The sequence below is a fragment of the Taudactylus pleione genome, unplaced genomic scaffold (assembly GCF_031769625.1).
Source record: "Taudactylus pleione unplaced genomic scaffold, aTauple2 ptg000758l, whole genome shotgun sequence".
Lineage (NCBI taxonomy): Eukaryota > Metazoa > Chordata > Amphibia > Anura > Myobatrachidae > Taudactylus > Taudactylus pleione.
In genome coordinates this window covers 565,353-590,470 of record NW_028285160.1, presented here as the reverse complement: position 1 = coordinate 590,470, position 25,118 = coordinate 565,353, and the positions used below count along the sequence as shown (strand labels likewise).

At 46.8% G+C, this 25,118-nt stretch overlaps 2 protein-coding genes across 2 annotated transcripts in view; one reads left to right on the top strand and one right to left on the bottom strand.

The window, feature by feature from the left end:
- Positions 1-13,230, top strand: part of DNAH11 (dynein axonemal heavy chain 11) — a 361,565-nt gene extending 348,335 nt beyond the window's left edge. Inside the window, exons 78-82 of the mRNA XM_088457375.1 lie at positions 7,853-8,035; positions 8,110-8,225; positions 8,349-8,461; positions 11,341-11,481; positions 11,904-13,230. Of these exons, the coding sequence (XP_088313501.1) occupies positions 7,853-8,035; positions 8,110-8,225; positions 8,349-8,461; positions 11,341-11,481; positions 11,904-12,151 (801 nt within the window). The 3' untranslated portion in view covers positions 12,152-13,230. The remainder of the gene's footprint in view (positions 1-7,852; positions 8,036-8,109; positions 8,226-8,348; positions 8,462-11,340; positions 11,482-11,903) is intronic.
- CDCA7L (cell division cycle associated 7 like) overlaps positions 11,830-25,118 on the bottom strand; it is a 32,953-nt gene continuing 19,664 nt past the window's right edge. The window contains exons 4-9 of the mRNA XM_088457376.1: positions 24,848-24,916; positions 24,578-24,763; positions 22,661-22,795; positions 16,004-16,153; positions 15,549-15,685; positions 11,830-13,017 (exon numbers count right to left, since the gene is read on the bottom strand). Of these exons, the coding sequence (XP_088313502.1) occupies positions 12,981-13,017; positions 15,549-15,685; positions 16,004-16,153; positions 22,661-22,795; positions 24,578-24,763; positions 24,848-24,916 (714 nt within the window). The 3' untranslated portion in view covers positions 11,830-12,980. The remainder of the gene's footprint in view (positions 13,018-15,548; positions 15,686-16,003; positions 16,154-22,660; positions 22,796-24,577; positions 24,764-24,847; positions 24,917-25,118) is intronic.

The following is a 25,118-nucleotide window of genomic DNA, read 5'->3' as shown; positions in this document are numbered from 1 at the left end:
GGCAACTTGTGATTGTGACGGGAGGCCATCAAGTCCAGCTCCGGCAGCCCCCACCTGTCCACGAGTAGCTGAAACACCTCTGGGTGAAGCGACCATTCCCCGGGATGCACATCGTGACGGCTGAGGAAGTCCGCCTCCCAATTGAGGACTCCGGGAATGAAGACTGCCGAGATCGCTGGAACGTGACACTCCGCCCAAGCAAGAATGCGAGACACCTCCGACATTGCTGCCCGACTGCGAGTTCCCCCTTGGTGGTTGATGTACGCCACCGTGGTGGCGTTGTCGGACTGCACCTGAACCGCCCTTCCGTGAAGAGCGGGGCCGGACGACTGCAGGGCCCTGTACACAGCCCGCAGTTCCAGGATGTTGATGGGGAGAAGTGCTTCTTCCGCGGACCAACGACCCTGAAGCGATAATGAGCCGGTCACTGCCCCCCAACCCCGAAGACTGGCATCCGTCGTGAGCAGGACCCAGTCCGGGATCCAAAAGGGGCGCCCCTCGACCAGATGCGCCGTCTGAAGCCACCAAGCCAAAGACTGCCGAACCTCCGCGGACAACACCAGCATCTGAGAGCGGATCCGGTGAGGTAACCCGTTCCATTCCGATAGAATCAGCCCCTGCAGGGGCCGGGAATGGAACTGGGCAAATTCCACCATGTCGAATGTCGACACCATGGACCCCAGAACTCTCATAGCTGAATGGACCGACAGGCGGCAACTGCTCAGGCAACTGTGTATCCGCAGCTGCAGGGAGGAGACCTTCTCTGGAGTCAGGAAAATCCGCTGCTGACGAGAATCCAGCAGGGCTCCCAAATGAGCCATCCGCTGTGATGGAATCAGGGAGGACTTCTTCCAGTTTATCAACCACCCGTGTGCTTGAAGACAAGCAATGGTCAGGTGGAGATGTCGAAGAAGCACCTCCGGGGAGCTCGCCAGCAGCAGAAGATCGTCCAGGTACGGCAACAGACGTAGACCCTGACCCCGAAGGTGGGCAGCCATAACCGCCATCACCTTGGTGAACACCCTCGGAGCCGTGGAAAGGCCAAAAGGCAACGCCCGAAATTGGTAGTGATGGTTCAGGATAGCAAACCTCAGATACCGCTGATGTGCCGGTGCTATGGGCACATGGAGATAGGCGTCCTGGATATCGAGGGAGACCATATAATCCCCGGGTTCCATCGCCAGAATGATGGAACGTAACGTTTCCATCCTGAACCTGGGAACTCTGAGGTATCTGTTCAGAGACTTCAAATTCAGGATAGGGCAATGAGAACCATTGGGTTTCTGTACCAGAAACAGAGTAGAATAGTACCCCGTCCCGCGCTGAGACTGCGGAACGGGAACAATGACCCCTGCTTGTAGCAAGGATTCTATAGCTACCTGAATCTGACCAGCTCTGGTCTTGTCCAGAGAAGGACTCGTACAGAAAAACTGGTGGGGCGGCCTGAACCGAAAAGACAGGGCGTACCAATGAGAGACTACTTCTCGAACCCAGGCATCCGTGGTGGTATTGTGCCAACACTGGGCGAATTGGAGAAGTCGGCCTCCCACTCTGGGGTCCCCCAGAGAGAGGCCCGTCCCATCAGGCAGCAGGCTTATCCTCCTGCTTGGAAGAAGGGCGCCGAGCACTCCATGCCTGCTTCTTGGGCTTGGGTGCGGCCTTGGTCGCCGAATGTCTCGGGAAGGACTGGCCCTTGGCCTTACCCTGAACCCGAAAGGACCGAAAGGCAGAGCTCCTCACTTTAGCCGGCGCAGAGGCCGAAGGGAGAAAAGCCGACTTGGACTTAGCCAAAGTATCCACTATTCTGTCCAAATCCGGACCAAATAGTAAATCACCATTAAAAGGCAAGGCCTCCAGACCCTTTTTTGAATCTGCATCAGCCCTCCAGGACCTCAGCCACAGGGAGCGCCGAGCAGACACCGCTGCAGCCGACACCCTAGAAGTGAGCAGGCTGGCATCCAAAGACGCTTCCCCAATATAGGAAGCTGCATCCCGCATCTGTCCCACTAACGCTCTCTGGATATCCGGAGCCTCATCAGGAAAGGTATCCTCCAAGGCATTGGCCCATGCCTCAATGGCTTTAGCCACCCAGGAGATAGCCATGGACGGGCGAGCCACCGCCCCGGAAAGAGAATAAATGGACTTTAAACAAGTCTCCACCTTCCTGTCCGTGGGATCCTTCAAAGAGGAGATAGACGGCAATGGCAGCGTCGCGCTTTTGATCAAGCGGGTAACGTGGGAATCCACCGCCGGCGGAGTTTCCCATTTCCTGCAATGAGCTTCAGGAAAAGGATAGTTCGCCGCCAACCTCTTCTGTGGATGGAACCTCTTACTAGGTAATTGCCAGGCCGCCGCCATATGATCCGATAATTGATCAGACAGGGGGAACACAGTTGAGGTCACCTTGGCCTTTTTAAAATTAGGAAACTTCGACCTAGGAGCCGGCGCATCATCCTCAACATGTAGGATAGCCCGCACCGCCCTAACTAAGGCTGGAACATTAATGGAGGACTTAGCTTCCACCTCCTGCCCCATGACATAAGAGTCAGAGTCCTCATGGATTTCTCCATCATCTGAGGACACTTCCGAGTCCGACAACTGCGCAGCTAGTGAACTCACAACCGGACGTTTAGACACCCTTGGTGGCACATCACCTTGCAACATGGACTGAAACGCCGAGGATGAAGCCGCCAGACTCTGTACGGAGCTGGATAGAACATCCACCCAAGGCGGAGGAGCCGTCGGAGCAAAACTCTGCAAAGGCACTACAGACTGACGCGTCCCTGGGGAAGACTGCACATACACAGGCAGTCCCGAGTAAGGACCCACAGTCTGGGCCCCGGGGGAAGACCGCAACATTTGTGGAACCCTCGGGGAATGGGGGATGGTGGGCTGCGGTAACGCCCTAGAAGGGACCGCTGATGGGACCGATAACCGGTCCGCAATAGACGCCAGCACCTGTGAAAACATCGCCCAAGGAGGGTCCTGTGATACAGGGGGGTTGGAGGGGCCCGGTACCAGCTGGCACCGCCCGCACAGACCATCCTGAGATAAGTCCTCCCCATCAACTCCAGCAGCACAACGTCTGCAGGAAAATAGCACAGGAGCCACAGAGCGCTCAGTCTCCTCATCAGACATGATACCGTAAATCACAAGAAATAGGTATCACCAGAGGAATTACGGTTTTAACACCCGCACACTCACCAGTATGCGACACAACAGCCCAGATATGGTACTGTGTAGCACACAACAGTATGTGACTGACCCCACAAATACGTGTTTTATATAAGTGAGGGTCTCAGAAAAACGCCCTTCCCCCACACACCTGCCGGGCCGTAGGAGAAGGAAAGGGATAGTTATAAGCTGACAGTAAGGAGAATAAGTCACAGACAGGCAGCACTAGCAATAGTCACATACAATGCAGAAAAGTTAGTACTCACTGCACCTTCCGCTACAATCAACCGCCCAGATTCAGTGTCTGGGAGGGCTATAGCGCTGTGTACACTGTCCTTTTGCAGGGGAGAGGTACACAGGGGGACCGGTCCACTTGATACCGCCTGGGAGTCTGCGATGTGCCAGTAAAGATGGCCGCCGGAGACCTCAGAGGAGGAGTGGCCGAGAGATAAGAGCAGCTCAGCGACGCCAGACTCCTAGTTGAAAGGCGCGCTGAGCTGAGGGGAGGAGCCGCTAGACAGGGAAGGCTGCCTCCCCTGGCTAGCAATTAACCCCCGGGTTGCCGGTCCCGCTACCAGTCTGATACCCTGGTGGTCTAGCGTACACGCGGGGTATTCCTCAATTGAGGGGGAGCCCGCCGCCGCCGCTAGCGCCTCCGGTCTGTCCCCAGAGACCGGAGGCTCCTGACTGCATTGAAGTATCCGCGGCCCGCCGCACGCGGCGACCCGCGGCTTACCTGATCCCCGTCGCGTCCGGCAGCAGTCAAGGGAGTCCCCAGAGCCCGGCTAGTACAGGCTCTGGGGTCCCGCCGCGATCCCCAGAGCTGTACTGGCGTCGCGGCGCCAGCGGGGAGAAGGAGCGGCAGCGTGGACGTCCTAAAGGACAGTCTGATGCTGCCGCTCTAACAGTGTAAAAAAAGTAGAAAAAAATAAAAAATTTCTCTTTTAAAATAAAGCTTAGGGGCTGCTCCTGCAGCCCCACTGCGACAGGGTGACCCGACTCCGGCCGGGCACCAACTAAAACAGAGGTGCCTGTGGCCGGGGCGGGGTATAGAGGAGGACGGACCCAAGTGCATCCTGGGAGCAGCAAAGCTTTAACTGCGTGGTGCCCGTGGATCCAGATCCAGCTATACCCCAAGGTCAACCCTGTGGACCCCCTATGGACCCTGAAGTAGAAAACCTGTTTTCTGTTTAACCCTACTGGGGTTATCACTACTGCTATCTCCCTTCTTTGCTTGGGATAACTAACGAGTTCTATGTCTAAGTACAGGTACCCTTCTCAGTATCGATTCTGGTACTCCATATTATTGTCGTATATCTCAATAGAATGAGTCTAAAGGGCCCTTAGGTACAATTCATATCTTGAAGGCCTAGGGCCACCTACCGATTTAGGCAGGGACAGACCTGGGTTATATTAGATTTGTGGGCATAATACACATTGTAAATATTTATGTAAGGATACTTAAACTAGCAGAACGTTTTTGGGGTATAAGTATAATCTTCAGATACACGTCTCTAATGGAACAGGCTCAGGTATAGAGTCCTGTTTTACGACCTTCTTGTCTCCACTAACATTCTGCTAGTTTCCACAGTATTTTCTACTGCACATCTCCAGACTGAAGTACGTGCTGTAGGGCATTGGTCTTAGCCCACTGAAGCTACTCTCTATTCCTAATGTAGCGGGTTGCTTTGCGATACAACAGGTCAGTGACATTCTACATTTCGGGCCAAAGGGCTTCTGGTCGCTCACAGGTGAGAGCTTACCCACTAATGCCTCGGTAGAGGCTCCTATTTCATGTAAACTGACATACATAGAGTTCTTCTCCCTTACTGCCTCCTAGCAGCCATCCGCTCTTTTAATCAGTTGGCTCTACACTTTAGAATTTTCCTGGAGTGTGGGTGCATAGTTACAACATTGAGAACCAATTCTACTAGAATCTGTTGGCGTTATGGACCAAAGCACATCTCTGGGCTACTGCACATCTTTACATAGAAGTGTGACAGTCACTATGTTCCACTCAGGGGGCCTGGTGGGTTTCCTGTTCAGTAGCTGTTGATATTTTGATCATACTGACAGGTACCTGACTGGTATCTTCCTGGTTGTTTTCATGCTATGTTCAGGCCAGCAGTTACTACTACCTATGCACTTCCATCATGTTGGAAGTTGTCCGTTGTTTTCTCTTTAGCGTCAGGGTTTCAGTTGCTGGTTTATTCCTGTTCTCAGAATGGGTTGTACTGCGGTCTGACCCTCTGGAAGGTATTGTAATCTCAATCTTCTCGAAGCCGCCTCGGCCTCATGCTCAGGGTGATCTCCACTCGTTGGAGATTTCTATGGTCTCATCCTTCCGCTGGTTAACAACTTTGTAGTAGTTGGACTTTCAGAAGGGTTCAGGGCGACTGTGCGGCCTTGACTTTTACCTTATACTCTTTGTGAGGAGTCTGTGGACTCTGTTTTTGTAGATTGGTATCGTTATACTTCTATCTATATGAGTTATGTCCAGCAGTGCTGGTATTCTGCTATCTGCAAAATGTGGCAGCTTCCTGTTTCCGAATCTGGTACGGTTTCCTCAAGGTTTCTTCTCGGGTTACTGCCCTTCTCCTATGGATTCGGGTAGGAGTTCTCTGCTCCCAACAGTCTGGCTTGGTCTGTTTTCAGCTGAGTTTACAGTGTTCTGATGCTTCTCATCTGAGGGTGTTTTCTCGCTAGCCGCTTATTCCATTCGATTACTGTACGTTGTGGTATTCTGTGTCTGTTCCGCACGGAGTTCTGGTTGTCTCCTGGCTCACGACACTTGATTCTCAGCTCTTGCCTTCCGTTGAACCTCCGGTTCTATGCGGTCCCTGTTCGGTTGGCCGAAGGGTCGGCATGTTCTCCGCGCTTCCCACCCGGGAGGTTGGCTTTGGGACGTCCCCACTGTCTTGAACTCCAGTGTCCCCTAGTGGATGAAGGAGAAAACAGGATTTTGGTACTTACCGATAAATCCCTTTCTCCGATTCCACAGGGGACACTGGACGCCCGCCCGGCGCGGCGTACCTGCCTGTTGTGGGTCTTTATATAGTTGTGTGACTGCATGTGTTCCCTGCAGTGGTTTCCTCTGTTCTCCTTCAGTCGGTATTGTTCCGTTCTGTGGTCTTCTCCTTCTCGTTTTCCTGTTGTCCTCCGTCTCCTCTCGGGCTCAGTTCTTAAACTGGGGCTGATGGGGCATAGAGGGGGAGGAGCCAGTCACACTTCTAAATTATTTAAAGTGCCAGGCTCTACTCTACCACCGTCTATACCCCACTGTCTTGAACTCCAGTGTCCCCTGTGGAATCGGAGAAAGGGATTTATCGGTAAGTACCAAAATCCTGTTTTTTGTCCATTTTCCGGAGTTTGGGAGTAAATTGCCGATTGTCATTTGCCTTCATACCTTACCAGATTTTCATTCCAGCCAATCAACTAGTTAGATGGTTGGACAGAAAATCTTTACGTGTGTACCCATCTTTAGATGCATTTTATAACATTTGGAGATAGATTGATTTTTTTTTGTCCTATATCCCTTCCTAGTCAGTAGTCTTTAGAGGTAGAGGTTAGTGTCCCGCTCTAAACAGAAATAGAGATTCAGTAATTACGGTTGTTGCTAGATCCAAGTTGAAGAACCTCTGACGTCACAACCACATGACCGCTACGGCAGGGCCGGTCAGCTACCAGTGTTACTATCCACGTGGGCAAAGAGGGGAAAGATAAACCTGTGGCAAGCCACCGTGCCTTAAGCGTGGCTAGCGAAGTGAGCCTGCAAAGGGACACCTTTGGCCCCCGTTCTGTACCTTGATTCTCCCCTTTGGTCGCGTGGTTGTGACGTCAGAGGTCCTGTACAGCATCTTGTTCTAGACCTAACCATAATAGAACTGAAAGCTTGGCCATGTCCAGAGAGTTGAAAATGCAGTCATCCCTGCGCTGCAGGGAGTAGCCAGGTGCCTGCTGAGATTTTGCTACCAGTGGGCGCCCGGCTCCTTCCCTACAGCAGCAGCCGGAGGCTGGAGTTCACTCCTAAGCTCCGGCTTCCGCAGTGGGCACTATAGGAGAGACGTCATGACGTCTCTCCCATAGTTCAGGGGAGCAGGCAGTCCGAGTTCCACCATGTGTCTAGGACCACTGTGAAAATGTGTTTGCTCATTGCCCTCACTGAGGCATCATATAAAGCAGTGTCTAATATACACATTCCCTTGTGCTAGGCACAATAGAGCAAAAATTATATGCGCATTTAGTTTTCCATTTAAGGGGCATATTCAATTAGCGCGCTGGACGGGATTCATTTAGCGGGGATTCCACGCGCGGGTGTCCGCGAGTCCCCGCTGTTTGATTATACCTCTCACCTCATGTAGGTGCAAGGTAAAATCAGCGTGAGGCCGCCCTATTCGGCCTTGCGCGAGCAAGAATAACACACTGATTCCGCAGTTCTCGCGGAAACTGTGTTCTCGTGTGGAAGTCCTGTTTTTTGACGCGGGGAAAAAGCTATTCTATTGAATAGCTTAACCCCGCACCGCGGGACTTTCACCCCTCAATTACTCGCGGGAGAAGTCCCGCGGGTAATTGAATATGCTCCTAAGTGTGTTTCTAAACAATGGTTGGCGCGAACGGTTGGATATTTTGAAGACTACTAGTAAATATTTTCAGCCACTGCTCCTTCACCTCATTAAAGGTTAAGAATACCCTTGATGACATTTTTGAGAGACTGCCAGAAGAATATAATCTGCAGGAGATTATGCAGAAGACAGCAGAAAGAAGTCCGTACATCCTGGTCTGTTTCCAGGAATGTGAGAGGATGAACGTCCTCATGAGAGAGATCCGAAGATCGCTGAAAGAGCTGGACCTAGGACTGAAGGTAAAGAAGCTTTTGCAGGAAGCTTATTGCCTAATCTGAAACTCCCTGACACATGAATCATATTGTCCCTATAGGGAGAGCTGACCATTTCCTCAGACATGGAAGCACTGCAGCTTTCTCTATACTATGACAGTGTTCCCGACTCCTGGACAAAGCTGGCTTATCCATCCACGTTTGGCCTGGGGCATTGGTTAGTATTTTTTCCTACAAGCTACTTAAAAGTCTGCTTTACCACTGATTGTAAGAGGAATAGAACAGCACTTTCCCAATTATATCGTAACAAGCTTATTAGTAACATGCACTAATTTAACAGGATGAATGATCTTCTCTTGCGGTGCCGGGAACTGGATATGTGGACACAAGATCTGGTACTACCAGCGGTGGTCTGGCTCTCTGGATTTTTTAACCCGCAGTCCTTTTTGACAGGTAAATACCAGATTTGTAATTTCACCTTGACTCCCAAAACTTTTAAAATTTGTTCCTAAAAATGTGTGCTCTTAATTGTTCTCGGTTGCTTGATACAAAGTTTAATTATCAGTTATTATACAGAGTAGTAGTTGAACTCTATTTATCATGCAATGCCTAAAGGAGTGTCCTATGATTGTAACGGAGTATAATAGAATTGTATCATGATCATTTGATGTAGTAACAATTTAGAAAAGCGTAGTGTCCAATATTTATATACTGTGCTACTCACAGGAGCCAGTTATAAAGCATAAAACCTCTCTTGTGCAAAATCATTGAAGGCAATGCTGGAATGAAATTTCCTTTTGCAGGTCAATTGAAATTAGATAAGGGATGTTCATAGATACTCAGCACACCTTTAAGGTCGCACTACCATTTTCACTCAGCCAAAAGGACTTACATTTTGTTCTTCACGTCTCATTCTATGCATTCAGACTTATTTACACCTCCATTTTTTAATGGAGAAGCAATCAGAGCACTGTAATGAAAAACTGCACACAGCACGTGTAGTGCAGGTCAGTCCCAGTGTCCATTATCAAGCAGTATTGTATATTTGATGGACTATTATTTTATTTAAAAGGGGTGCTTCTAAGGGCCGTATTCAATTTGAGGTGAAGTGTCCGTTTTTGGCTAAAACTTTTCGCCGATGACGTCATTTTCGCCTGTTTGGCTTTTACTCCGTATTCAATTTGGAAGACTTTCCGCCTAGGTGGAAAGTCAATGCAATGTAATAGGCGAAAAGTATCGCAGGCGGAAAAAAGTGCAGAATTGGGGTTTAAGGGTGCAACGTTGCGGGAACTCCCGTGCAGACTTCAGACAGTCCCCCAAGGGTAAACGGTGTCAATTTAAAAAAAAAAAAAAAAAACACTTAAAAGGACACCCCAAAAAATCACTTGAATTTGGGGGCAAAAAAAATAAATGGGGGGACACTGGGCTTGACACTGGGGGGGGGGGGTCCCCAAGTATGCCCCAGGTGTTTTTTTCATTGCAGCTGCTTAAGGCAAATGGGAACTGTCAGTAGCCGGAGCGAATCAGCGGCAGGTCTACAGTCAGCGCGGCCGCTGATTGCACGGAGCTTTCACGTCCCGTCAGCCGGCATTCGGGAGGGATCTGTATGTGTGGTAACACACATACAGATCCTGAGTACATGGATCGTGAACAGGTTTTTTTGTTTTGCCAAGTTCATGGATCACTGCGGAGACCAGCGCCAGGATATAGGAGTGTATGTTTTTTTTTTTTTTTGCAGGGCCATTCATTAAGGATTTTCTACTGGACAAGGGGACAGAAACATCTGGTATAGATAAGTATGTGTGAATGTGTAGGTGTGTGTAATAAAGTTATACTAATCACGGTGTGTGTGTGTTTTGTCTTTATTTAACTATTTATTTTAGTGATGTTGCAGGTGCCGTATGTCTGCTGACACTTGTTCCACAAGTGCAAGATGGCAGGCATGCTGGCACTTGTATTTTACAGTGGAACTACAAGTTTTACATTATTTGCCCCCCCCCCCCAGTACCCCCATACCCACCACTCCAGGGGTATGGGGAAGAGCCCCGGGCTTCAGCATAAGCCTGTGGTGCTTGGGAGGGGGGACACCCCTCTTTGGGGGGGTCCCCAACTCCTCCAAGATCACAGACTTGCACTGACCGACTTGGGATGCTAATGCTTTGGACCTGGAGCCCCGGTGATTGGGTCTCCGGGCTGTGGCATTACACCCCAGTCGGTTGGGTCTGGTGCTGGTCTTAAATATAGGGGGATCCCCACATCTTTTTTTTTCCCCTATATTTAAATTCAAGACTGGTCACTGCAGCCTGGTGTTGGTTTCTAAAATACGGTGGAACCCTACATTTTGTTCCTCGTATTTTTAGAAGCTAGGACTGGCTGGTATAGCTTTTGGGGGGGAGGGGGGGGGGGGGCCCTATGACATTTTTTTTTTAACATTTTTAACACTTTTTTTTACAGGTGCAACACAATGGGAATTTTCGGGAAATATTCCAGGGAACCTCTGAAGGAAGTCAGGGTTTTTCTAATAGCCGCCGGCAGGTGCATTTTTTGCCGATTTTTTTAAAATGTGTTTAGGGACTTAAAAATATGCTAGTACCCATTTTCGTGTACCCCAATTTTGATGGGACCAAAAAAAAAAAAAAAGCTAAGTGCTCTCCTGCATCACTTCTTCAAAGTCGGGAAAAAAAAACCTGCCGTGGCTATTTAAAAACCCAACTTTCTTTTGCAGGAAAAAACGGGGGTACCCATAGTGATCCCCCTGGTCTGGATATCTTTAGGAGGGTCCTATAATTATGTCCCGAAAAATCCAATTTTTTTTCGTCGCTCACAAGTTTCGCCTACTTTCAAATTAAATACGGGGATATAGCAGGCACATGCGGAAAAAGTTTTTGCCTCCAAAATGGCGATGTAGGCGAAAACGCCACTTCAAATTGAATACGGGCCTAAATTGGTAGAAGTATTAGGTGTACTGTTCATGTTGTTGCACAGTGCACCCCTGGCTATATTTCCACCTCTGCGCACAACTAGGCAAACTTCAATGTAGCAGAGCCAAGACGGGTGTGCCGGATGGGCCATTCAGACATTGGCTGCACTTTACAAATGCTTCATTATTTGTATACAAGCCTTCTGAGGGACCTGCACAAAATCAGATTTCCTTTCCTGAAGTGAGCACCAGGGCAAACTTCCCACAGCAAAATTAGACACAAAAAACTCCACAGAGCTTACTGCACACAACATATGGATTTTTCAAGGGTCAATTTTATTGAATGTGATAAATTATATTTTAACTGAGTGTTAATATATGTATAAAGCAAAAAATGTGTTTTTTTTTTAAGCAATTATGCAGAGCATGGCTCGAAAGAATGAATGGCCATTGGATAAAATGTGTTTGACCATTGATGTGACAAAGAAGATGAAAGAAGACTTTGGGCACCCCCCACGTGAGGGAGCATATATCCATGGACTGTTTATGGAAGGTAAAACCATTGCCACTTAGGAGTACCTATAGGTTTATTTATCCACTAACTCAAGAGATTCCTAAACGCTGCCATTACAGTCCAGGTTTTAAGGATATCCATGCTTGAGCACAGGTGATTTAATTAGTACCTCATTCAATTTGGATTTAACCATCTAGTCTTAAGCATGGATATCCTTAAAACCTGGACTGTAATGGCTGAGTTTTGGAAACTCTACGCTAACTAAAGGAGACATCATTGAAGCTGGATGGTAGACATTCCTCCTCTCCCCAATTAGTCCATAAACCCCTCTGGAATTTATGTTTCCTGAATATTAACGAGAAACACTCACAAGACATTGGCCGAAACGGTTTTCAAATATTTGCTTTAATTTTGTAAAGAGAACTTACAGACCATTATACAGCATTTCTGTCTCTCTGCAGGGGCTCGATGGGACATCCAGGCGGGTGTAATCTCCGAGGCACGTCTCAAAGAGCTGACCCCTCCCATGCCGGTCATTTATGTCAGAGCTATTCCAGTTGACAAACAAGAGCTCAAGAATGTATACGAATGTCCTGTATATAAAACGAAAATAAGAGGTCCTACTTACGTTTGGACATTTAACCTGAAGACCAAGGAGAAGCCAGCTAAATGGGTCCTTGCAGGCGTGGCCTTGTTACTGACTGTTTAGTTCTTGACCACAGAATCTGCAATATTAAAGTAACCCGTATCTAGTGTGAGACATCCTGCAGATTCTGTAAACTACCATGGCCCAGATTTGAATAAGCCGCATTTAACTGTAATTTTGACATAACTCTGCTGAGCTCTGATCTGGATAAGTCATTTCACCAAGCACTACTTACATATAGAAATATATATATATATAAAAAAAAAGACAAAAACAACTAAAATTAAAAGTACAGCATTTACAGACATATTCAAGGTTATGTAGCAGCTAAGATAGAAGAAAGAAAAAATTCTCAAAGTGGCATTACTTGCAGTCTCTACGAATACTGCACAAGCTATACAGTAAGTAATTACAAGCAAAGATGAAAGTGGTATTTAAAACATAAAAAATAAAAGCATATTCATTAAGCTTCAGGATTTAAAAAATCAAGGTGGTGTATAAAATAAAGCTATTTCCCTCTTGGATTAAGATACTATCATTTATTAAGGCTTGACATTCAGTGCCATAGTATGAATAATTATGCATAGCATTTAAAAGTATCCTATTTCTGCTAGAACCAATATGGAAGGCATGGCAAATGCCTGAAGGCGGCATATAGAGTTTTGTAATATACCATCTGGCAGCACCAGAACCTATAGGCAACATGAATATCTTGAAATAGTGACCATCTTGAATAAGTTCGGATCATTCTTCTCATGGAGGAGCTTAATAATTCGGATAGAATTGGTGATACAATTCCGGAATAGGTATTCTTCCTGTCTGCATCTAGTACACGCGTTAGCAGATTATGTCTGGTTACATTATTTAAGCCATTATCCCATAAAGAGTTCTTCTAGTCAGACTCCTCTTCCACCAATCGTTTTTGTAAGCTAAAAGAAAAAAAAAAAAAAGATATATATAAATTCTACTACACTGCTAAGCAAATGGCTGTAATTTAATGTTTCACTTATGTACAAATGTAAGTAATTGTTCCAATGTATCAGAGCGTGTCCTGTAACACTTGTGATATATTTATACTATTGTATTATACAAAATGGCATTTATTGAGAAATGAAACTTACAATTATATTTCACATATATGTATCCTCTACAAAAAAAAGCACTTTGCATTGTGTTACACTTAAAATTCTAATAAAGTTTTTTTTCAGAAAAAAAATTAAAAAAAAGTGTATTCTAAAACTTTTTTTTTTTAAATTCACTTTACAAGTTTATTTTAGAAGGAACTGAATCAATGATTTTACAAGCATTTATAGGAGTTGAATACTTTTGAAGCTTGGAAGCTACAAGCCTTTTATAACTAGGCCAAGTGCCACATTTCTGCAGTGTGTCCTTTACATCAGAAATAACTTTGGTTTCTTTCTAAACTTTTAGCCTTTTTGTTTTCCCCTCATTGACAAGTGACACTGGGTAGCATGTTGTAATAAAAATAGATTTCATGGTGTAGTAGAAATCGCATATTCTTAAAAATAATAAAAAAGCTTTAGTAATAACTCTGGTTTACACCAGATGTGTAATATCACAATCTCAGACGCAAGAACAAGCCTAGCTTTAACCTCCACCCCTGCTGCACTGAATTATGAAAGCTGCAAAATGCATGTGTACACAGATCCTCAGTGTGAGGGGGAATAGCTGTGGGGAACGGCAGATACAGTTTTCACCTCTAGGGGAACATTCATTCTTGTATGATGATCGTGTTGGCCTGTGAGGAGACTGGGATCTTTCATGGCGAGACAGATTTGTTGAAGGTGGGCCTGCTCCTATGTATTGTTACATGGAAGATGGTATTTGGATTTAGTTGATGGCGAAAGGTTGGAATTTTCAACATGTCATGTTGTTAAGGGACATCCTGTATTCAGGGGCATATTTATAACAGGTGTAGGGTGTGCCGTGCACACTGGCCCCTGGGTCCAAAGGGGCCCACACACCCTGCACCCATAGTTCGGTATACTTACCTATCCGCAGATTCCGGGTGTCCTGCTCTGCAGCACCTAAATCGGCTTAAAAAAAATAAAAAATTACAAAATAGTGGTGGCCATTTTCCCGGGCATGACCAGTAGATTCTGACACAGAGAGGAGGGAGCCCAAACGGAGGCTGCACTCAGGCCCTTGCCTGTATTACCACTTATCTCAGTGATACAGGATATGTTTGCACTGCAATTTATCAATATTGCAGTTACCGGAGAGGTGTTACGGTAACTTACTCCATCATTAGTCTCTGTCCTTCTATACTGATAAGGCACCGCGCGCAATGTTACTATTTTTTTTTTAAAAAGAATCCGTAAGCAACTTGACTTCAGGAGGAGTGTACAGAAGTTTTGTCGGCAGCGTAGGTGAGACAAATGCCTTCCTGATATAGGGGTAGGTTATTGATGAACACCTATGATAAGTTGGCATTACGCATCACCACTATAGTGGCCTATGGTGGGGGCTTTTGTGATCATTAATAGAGGCACAGCTGGAACAATCTCCAATTTCCCCAGGGAATGCCTTCTGACACATGAAGAAACAGTTCTTTCCCCTTGATAAGTATACCACTGTATCATGCCCTTTAATATCAATGTGAATCTGGAGTTTTAATCTGCGTATACTTTTTTTTTTTTTTTACCTGCTCCTTTACACCAAAAGGCATTTAACAAGATTGTTAAGTTAGCCTGGTCTACAAGTCATTTTATTTCCAGAACAAATCTATCACTGCCATGTATAGGGTTGGGGGCTCACATCCTACACAAATACACCCATCATCCCCATAGTCTGCATTAAGAGAGGGTGGAGTAATCTGGCACATTTACGTTAATCAAGTATGCTTAGTTCACACCTGACGATGCAGTGGCCAGCCGAATGACCAATTTGGGAAGCATACACACTTACCAATCAGTCACTCAATATGTCTGTCCAGACGTCACAAGTGGGCAGGCATATAAATTTGCCCGCCCAGTTGTGATGTAATAGTCGCTGGTCCCTGCAGCCAGTATAACAGGTCAGTCGCCCGTACACACAGGCAGATGTGCACATTATCACCACATTTGCTGTGCTGCACGGCTGATGCAATATATCTGAACAACATTGTTCAGATATATCGTGTACACATGGCCAGATGCACTGAACAATATATAATTCATCAGCTGTATAAACGATATATCGTGCAGTGTCCCCCCAGCATAACACTTGAAAAAGCGGATCAATAAGTGCCTGCAAGTACCACTGCCAGCAAGCATTCCTATTACCACTGATCTGTCCCTGCCAGTTAGGTGGGTGGCAAAAGAATTAACCAGGGTACCTGAACTAGAGACCATCAATGATAGCTAGCATGAGATACATACGCCCCAATAGTTCTAGAAGGCATATCTGGGGAGCAGGGAGCTAGCATTAAGAAAGACAAACACCACAATAAAGGACTCACCTTTCAAGATACTCTTTAACATTGTCATAACCAGAAAATTTTGCCAAGTGGATGAGCATCCCTGTGGCACAGCGCCCATCTCTCTTGCGGCAATAGCTGCAGTTACAGATGTCACGGCACGGAGGACATATCCAATCCTATAGGGCGAGGGACAAAGTGTGACTGATGATAAAACTTTACACATATATTCTATGGTTTTTATCTGCAAACATTTTTTAAGCATTTCAGCGTCCTTATTGCTTAGCCCACATCACCATAACGCTCTCCAAATGCAAAATGTACACACCCAGCTGGGAATGGCATGAATGGAAATATAGAGCGGAGGAAAACCGGATTCCAGCTAGCCTGAGCCGTCAGGTTCAGGAATGGAGTCAGGGTGTATACAACAAAATAGGTTTGCCTGGATACAGACTTAGATGACAAAGTATTGGTTTTTAGCGTTTTCGATTACTTACCGGATCCAAAAGTGCCTCCCTTACGTCTTCACCGTAGCGATTTCGAAGACAGGGCCCACAAAATTGGCCTCGGACGCCACCACAGCCAGGATTGCGGCAGAATGTTTTGGTATCCGCTGTTTTCTGGCGACACTGGTGACAAGTGCTTCCCTATAGAACGGCATTGAGTAATTGTAAATAGTAATATGGTTTCACATTTTACATTACTAAAAACAAGTAAATGCCTATACAATTACAAGGACTACCAATGTACTAAAAGCACAATTGTGCTCCAGAAAATGTATTGATCTCCCCATTCTGACATGGGAAGCCTGTGTGTCTAAAGCTGGGTGCACACTGATATATATATTGGGCGATCAATTGATTGGCCAATATAACTGCTGCCTGTCGGCCAGTGTGTACCTGCGATATGTCGGTGAACGTCGTTCACAGACATATCGCATTAGCTGTGCTGCAGAGCCGATGGACAGATATCTGCAGACATATCTGTCCATCGGCAAGTGTGTACAGGTGGTCTGCAGACCGCCCGGACGCATGCAGCTGCGGGGAGGGACACGCCCCCTCCTACACACTGAACACAGATGATGGTTGTTCAGTGTGTACAAGATCTGCAGATATATCTGTTTAGTGTGTACACAGCATAACACTTGTTGTTCACTAGTTAGTAAGGAAGCCATCTAATGATAATAAACGTGAGGTTGCACTTACTATTTGGGGTATATTTACTAATAAGTGCGGGTTTTTAGAAGTGGAGATGTTGCTCAAAGCAACCATTAAGATTCAAGCTATTCTCTTCTAGAAGGTGCTAGATAAAAAGGATTTTGGTACTTACCGATAAATCCCTTTCTCCGATTCCACAGGGGACACTGGAGGACTTCAAGACAGTGGGGTATAGACGGTGCTGAGTGGAGCTGGCACTTTAAATTTAAATGAAGTGTGACTAGCTCCTCCCCTCTATACCCCCCTATAGGCCAATATTAGAACCGTGCCCGAGGGGAGCAGAGAAAAAAAATTGACAGAAAAGGAGGAGACAAAAGTACACATAACAACTGAAAGGTGAAAACAAAGTAAAATAGAATGAAACAAGAGACAAACATGTCTCTATCATTCATAACATCATCCTAGACAACAAACATGACGCCAATAGGCATAACAGGTATGTCAGGAAGAACAGCGCCAGGTGGGCGTCCAGTGTCCCCTGTCCCCCGACCAAGTAGCTGCCCGGCATAGAGATTCCATAGAAACGCCTCAAGCAGCCGCCCACGAGGCACCCACTGAGCGAGTGGAATGTGCTGTAATGGAAGATGGAGGTTCTCTAGACGAGGCCATATACGCCTGTCGTATGGTCAGATGAATCCATCGAGCCAGTGTCTGTTTGGAAGCTGGCCACCCCGGACCAGCAGCATCATACAAAACAAAGAGTATCTGTCTTGCGAATGGCTGCCGTCCTGTCTACATATATGCGAAGAGCTCTAACCACATCCAAGGATCTAGAAGAAGGACAATCCTGTGGAAGAACCGGAACCACAATAGGTTGATTGATGTGGGAGGCCGAAACCACCTTAGGCAGAAAATCCATTCTGGTGCGTAGCACAGCTCTATCCTCATGAAATACCAAATATGGTGGACGACATGATAAAGCTCCCAAGCTCCAACACCCTCCTGGCGGAAGCTAGAGCCAGCAGAAGTATCACCTTCCATGAAAGATATTTCAATTCCACCGACTCCAAAGGCTCGAACAGCGAAGACTGCAAGATAGACAGGAGGAAGTCCAAGTCCCATGGAGCTGCAGGAGGAACAAAGGGTGGTTGCAATCTAACCACACCCTGCAGAAAAGTCTGCACGTCCTGTAATAAGGCCAATTTCTTTTGGAAAAAAACAGAGTGCTGAAATTTGTACCTTCAGAGATCCCAACTTAAGGCCCGCTGAGAAACCTGCTTGCAGAAATCTGGGAAGACTGAACTCCGTAGAAGTCAAAACTCTACGTTCGCACCAGGCTACATATGCCTTCCAAATACGATGGTAATGCTTGGAAGTAACTTCCTTCCTGGCTCTAAGCATCGTAGGAATCACCTTGGAAGGTATCCCTTTACGTCTTAAGATGGCCCTTTCGACAACCACGCCGTCAAACGTAGCTGCTTTAGGTTTGGATAGACTAAAGGACCCTGAAGGAGCAGATCTCTCTGAGTGGTAAAGGCCACGGATTGTCTACCAACAGGAGCTGAATGTTGGAGTACCAAGCTCTGCGAGGCCAGTCCGGAGCCATCAGCAGGACCTTGGCCCGTTCCCTCTTGATGCGTTTAAGTATTTGAGGGAGAAGGGGAAATGGCGGAAACAGATAAATGAACTGGAACCGCTATGGTGTTGACAGTGCATCCACAGCCACCGGTTGTGGATCCCTTGTTCGAGAGCAGTAAAGGGGCAGTTGATGGTTCTGCCTCAATGCCATGAGGTCGACCTGCGGAAGACCCCACCGTTGGACCAGCTGCTGAAACACCTGTGGATGTAGAGCCCATTCTCCTGGATGTACATCCTGACGACTGAGGTAATCTGCCTCCCAATTTTCGATGCCCGGTATGAAGTTTGCCAAAATCGACCTTGCGTAGCTTTCCGCCCAGATAAGAATCTGGCTGACTTCCTTCATGGCCGCACGACTTCTGCTGCCTCCTTGTTTGTTTATGTATGCCACTGCTGTGGCATTGTCGGACTGGACCCTGACTGCTCGGCCCCTCAGAAAGTGAGCTGCTGTCTGTAATGCGTAGAAAACGGCTCTTAACTCCAATATGTTGATTGGAAGACTCGATTCCTGTGCTGTCCAGCGTCCCTGGAAGTGATGCTCCAGAATTACTGCCCCCCAGCCTCTTAGACTCGCATCCATGGTAAGAAGCGTCCAATCCCACTCTCCGAATCTCTTTCCCTCCACAAGGTGAACTGAGTTCAGCCACCACAGTAGGCAAATCCGAGTCTAGGGTTGTAACCTCACTTTTGTGAAGAAACAGGTGGGATCCCAACCATTTTTGATAGGAGATCTAGCTGAAAAGGTCTGGAGTGAAAACGACCGTACTGGACAGCCTAGAAGGCTGCCACCATCTTCCCCAGAAGTCGGATACATGCATGAACCGATTACCTGACTACGTCGAAGGACCAACCTCACCATCTCCTGAATGGAAGTTATCTTGTCCTGGGGAAGGAATACCCGTTGAGACACTGTGTCCATGATCATTCCTAGAAACTGCAATCTCTGTGTCGGTTGCAGATGCGATTTGGGAAAATTCAGGATCCATCCATGACGATTGAGGAGGTTGTGTGTCACGGTGATGTCCTGTAATAGTGTATCCTTGGAATTCGCCTTCAGGAGTAGGTTGTCCAGGTATGGAATAATAGTGATTCCTTGTTTCCGAAGGAGACACATCATCACAGCCATAACCTTTGTGAATCCCCGTGGGGCCGAAGATAAGCCGAAGGGCAAGGCCTGAAACTGGAGATGTGAATCCCGAACTGTGAATCTCAGGAAAGCCTGGTGAGGTGGCCAAATGGGAATGTGCAGGTAGGCGTCCTTGATATCTAGAGATACCATGAACTCGCCCTCCTCCAAGCCTGCAAATTACCGTCTGAAAAGACTCCATCTTGAACCTGAAAATCCGTAAGTATGGATTGAGATCCTTTAAGTTTAAAATGGATCTGACCAAGCCGTCCGGCTTCGGAACGACAAAAAGACTGGAGTAAAATCCTTTTCCCTTCTGATGACTGGGGACTTGGATTACAACTTTCATGGACAGAAGCCTGTCTATTGCTTTCTGTAAGACTTAACTTCTGTCATTGGAAACTGGCAAACCAGTGGTAAAAAAACGATTCGGGGGTTGCAGTTGGAAATTGAGCTTGTAGCCCCAAATTATTAGATCTCAGACCCAAGCGTCCACGCAGGTTTCCATCCAGACCTCGCTGAAGTCCCGAAGAAGCGCTCCCACTCTGGGGTCCCCTAGGTGAGAGGGGAGCCCGTCATGCACTGGGTTTAGAAGTGGACTTAACCGCCTGTGGTGACTGCGGTTCTACCCCGACCTCTGGAACCACGGGATGTTGATGATCCTCCTCTGAAACGACCACGTGAGCGCCCCGGGGCCCGAAAGGACAGAAACGATGGTCCAGAGTAAGATAGTCTAGGTGGAAGAACAGTAGTTGGATATCTCAGGCTACTGGAGGTAAATCCACTTTTCTACCACTTATCTAATTCTGCTCCAAAAAGAACACCTCCAATGAAAGGGAGTGCTTCCACAGCCTTTTTGGATTCTGCGTCAGCCTGCCAAGTTTTGAGCCACAGCGCCCGCCGTGCTGAAATTGCCAGAGCTGAAGTTCTGGAGGCAATAGAACAAACATCCTTAGACGTCTCTCCCAGGTAAGCTGCCGCTTCACCTATATGTTCTGCTAGCGGAATGAGTTCCTCCACTGGCAGCTGATCTTTCATTCCATCCGCCAATTGCTTAGCCCAAATTTCAATAGCCTTGTTAGTCCAGCAGCTAACTATTGCTGGACGAAGAGTCACCCCTGCAGCGGTGTAAATGGACTTAAGAGTGTTCTCCAGTCTCCGATCGGACATGTCCTTTAAACGACGTGACTCCAGGAACAGGGAGCGTAGTCTTTTTTGACAATCGCGATACAGATGTATCAACTGTAGGGGGAGTTTCACAAGCTTTTCTATTATGTGCTGGAAAGGGATAAAATGATAATAAACGCCGGGATATCTGAAACTTTATCTGGATGTTCCCAGGCTGTTGTTAGAAGGGAATCCAGCTCTTCCGATACAGAGAAAGCCGTAGCTTGTCTTTGCTTCTTAAGAAAGAAAGACTGTTTTGCAGGACATGAGTCTTCTTCCTGTACTTGCAATACCTGTCGTATTGCAGCAATCAATGCTTCCATTCCCTCTGATACCGGTTCAGACTCCATAGGCTCTTTAGGAGAATCTGGGGCATACTCACCCTCTTCTAATTCCGGCATATCCTCCTCCTCCTTCTCTGGGTCATCCCAATGGAGGACTGAGGGTAACAATCTCTTTTTAGAGACCTGCGGAGCGGACGCCATTGTCATGGCTTTGGAAATCCCCTCCATAGAAACAGCTAGGGATCTCGCCCATGCTGGTTCCTCTGTAGCAGCTGACCTGTAAGCCTCTCTTTCTCTGCGAGAAGCCTCCAGTTCAGCCGAGAGAGAGGACATAACAGATGTAACCTGCGTCCAAGACGGTGGTTCTGACATCTCTGCAGATTGTTGATCTGTATAACAACCGTCACGCAATCTGGAAGTAGATGACTGTCCCTGTGTAAATTTCTTTCCACACTTTTTGCAGGTAAATAACTTTTGCGAAGCCTTAGACCTGCCAGTCATGCTACATACAGACCCCACACAAACCACAGAGGTTAAGTGACAGGGTAAGAAAAAACAGAATATACTGGTGTACAGAGAGATTGGAGATAGTCACACTTGCCCACAACGGCGCTCCTAGCAGTGCCAGAACGCCAGGAAAGGATTAATTATTATTATGCTCCAAACCGCTCTCTTTACATCAGCCTAAACCCCTGCTGTAATACATACAGGTCCGTAGGCTGTCTAGCGCTGCCTCTCCCTGTAATGGCCGCCAGCAGTCTGCAGAGAAACACTGGGGCTGATGGGAGGCAGGAGAAGGAAGTCGGAGCTAGGCTCCGCCCCCTGCATTCTAGCGCCGTTCTGTAAACGGGTGCTTAACCCAGCACATTCTTTTATATGTATTTATATATACTGCCTCTGCAGTATTATGCTGAGACGCCTAATGCCGGGAAAAAACGGCTACCCTGCTAGTCAGGGAGCCGCAGCGCACAGGAAGCCGCCTCTGATAGCCATAAGCTGGCTTCCCTGCTAATCAGGGAGCCAGCTGCACATACAGAGAGATGCACTGGCGGCTGAGCTGCCGTCGGCGCGCTCTGTGGGGGGTCTGTGAGGGCGCCTCTGTCAGCGCTAAGCTGGCTTCCCTGCTAATCAGGGAGCCAGCTGTACTTAGTTGACGCGCTGGTGGCTGTGCCGCCGGCGCGGATCTGACTGTGGGGCCGCCTAATGTATCAATAAGCTGGCTGCCCTGCTAATCAGGGAGCCAGCTGTACTCACAGGGAGACGTGCTAAGGAGTCTTCCTGCTGCGGCTCTGACTGTGGGGGGTCCTCAATGCAAGCAGCGGCATGTGGCCCCCCCCTGAAGACTGAGGTCTCAGGGACCCCAGGCTAAGTGCATGCACTTGCGAGTGGGTCCCCTCCGGCAGCGTCCCGCGTAGCAGACAGGCAGTTGCAGCTACTGCCCGTCTATCCTCAGTGATTGTATTATTTATTAAAAACTATCCTAGCCCTAAGAGCAGGAGAGATCTTTTTTGTGACCTGCTCCCACTCGGGCACAAACTAATACTGGCCTATAGGGGGGTATAGAGGGGAGGAGCTAGTCACACTTCATTTAAATGTAAAGTGCCAGCTCCACTCAGCACCGTCTATACCACACTGTCTTGAAGTCCTCCAGTGTCCCCTAGTGGATGAAGGAGAAATGATTAGTATCTGATTGGTTGCTTGGGACAACTACACGCACACACTAGTAAATATAGTTTTCAACCGATGTGCCACGGCGAAGTCGCGAAGTCTTAAAAAACTTACCAATATTTTGTCGTAAATTTTATCCTTAACGGTGACTGCAACATTGTCCAGCTCCTCCTCTGTAATGTCTTCCACAGAGCGGTAAGAGCTGCATTTGGATGATCTCCTCCTCCTAAGAATCTCTTCCCGTTCCTCCTATAATCATCAACAAAAAGAAAAAAAACAAAAATGCTCGTCTGTTTAATAATCCGCATTGAAGTACACAACTCTACTGAAAGATTATATAGATACAGTCAGGTGCATAAATATTGGGACATTGACAGAATTTTCATATTTTGGCCTCTATTCACCACCACAATGGCTTTGAAATGAAACAAACAAGATGTGCTTTTAACTGCAGACTTTCAGATTTAATTTGAGGGTAATTACATCCAAATCAGGTGAACAGTGTAGGAATTACAATGGTTTCTATATGTGCCTCCCACTTTTTAAGGGGCCAAAAGTAATGGGACTATCAACTCAAAAGCTATTTCATGGACAGGTGTGGGCTATTCCCTCGTTATTTCATTATCAATTAAGCAGGTAAAAGGTCTGGAGTTGATTCTAGGTAGGACATTTGCATTTGGAATCAGTTGCTGTCGACTCTCAATATGAGATCCAAAGAGCTGTCACTATCAGTGAAGCAAGCCATCATTAGGCTGAAAAATCAAAACAAACCCATCAGAGAGATAGCAAAAACATTAGGTGTGGCCAAATCAACTGTTTGGAACATTCTTAAAAAGAAAGAAAAAAAAATATGAAAATTCTGTCAATGTCCCAATATTTATGCACCCGACTGTATATAATACCATCATACAGTAGCACTCATCATTTATGGTGTACAAGAGTGCTGTAAGTAATTGCGTGCGTTGGAGGTAAGAGTGGGAGGAAGTAATCAGCTGGGAGGGGAGGCAGCATTCAAGGGTGGAGCAAAGTGGGCGGGCTGGAGCGTGACAGGAGAGGAGGTCAGCAATATTAATAGGAGACAGACTGTAGCGGAGACAGGTGAGGAGTCAGGGAGGCCGGATAAGAGGAGGTTGCAGTAGTCCAGTTTGGAGATGATCAGTGAGTGGATGAGAGTCTTAGAGGCCTTCTAGGGTGAGAAAGAATCTAATCCTGGAGATATTCTTGAGGGAAACGGCAGGACTGTGAGAGGTACTGAATGTTTGGTTTGAAGAAGAGGGAGGAGTCAAGGATAGACTCCAAGACCGTGTACTTGCGGGCTCGATGAGATGGTGGTGCTTTCAATAGATAAAGAAATCGTGGGAGATTACGGTATTCAAGAGACTGGGAGTATTATCATCTCAGTCTTAGACATGTTAAAGTTTATAAAAGCGTTGGGACATTGAAATAGAGAGACAGCTGGAGATATGAGTGAGGAGAGAGAGGTAGATCTGAATGTCAACAGCATAGAGATGACATCACACACAACCTCCTAAGGACTGGTAATTATGCCCTCTCCAATCTACTCATTTACATATTCAGACCAGAGTGGAAATTAAGTGGTTTAAGTGGGTGTAAAAAGTGCATGGGGGAAACTATCCTGGAATAAACACCTCTGATCTGGCCAGCTGCTCCCATTAGGACATGCTAAAGTTTTGCAATCCAGAAGTCACCATTCTGACATACAAACCATGTACAACTTGCCCACATGTGCGTAGGCACATATACAAACTGTGCCAAGGGAGGCTGCCGGTTGTACAGTGCAAGTTACATGTGTAATAAATTAAAAACACACACAAAAACCACCAATGGTCCACTTTAATGTAGCACCTGAAGCTGTATATGCAGCGTAATGAGTACCTTTATTCTAATTATAAAAGCTTACAGCACCCAGACAATGAATGAGGTTGTGTAACTTGTTTTTTTGTGTGTGAATCTTACACATATTCTTAAAAGGTTTGGCACTGAATGGCCCTTTATATAATGGACACTTACATCACTCAAAGTGCGCTTCAGGAAACCTCTCTTCCCATACTTTTGGAGATGCTCTGCAAACTGCATAGCCGATACTGTAAACGTTTCCAAAGCAAAATTCTCTGGCGGCCGTGCGCTCCTTGTTGGATTAGTGCGCCTTTCAATCGGGCCTTCAGAAAATGATCTCCGGCTTGTTTTTTTCTGCTTCTAAATAAAGAAAGTAACCACATACATTATTTTACCTTGCTTCAGAGTGAAATCCTATATAACCGACCTATCTGTTGAACTTACAGAGGGAGTAGTAGTTTTCATTGGAAACAGTTCAGGCACAGAGTTCAGCTCTGCAAGAAGCTGGGCCAGCTGAAATAAACAGAATAGTAAGAGGGGTTACAGTTATGCACAATATTCACACCAGAGCCGTAAATAGAGTTTTTTGTGCCCTGTGCCAGAGGGCAGTGGCGGTTGGAAACCCCCCCCCCCCATCCCTCTCTCCATTTTTTTAAATGAGGACATAAGATAGTGCTCCTGAAAAAGGGCCTTGGCCTCATGGGGAAGGGCCAGG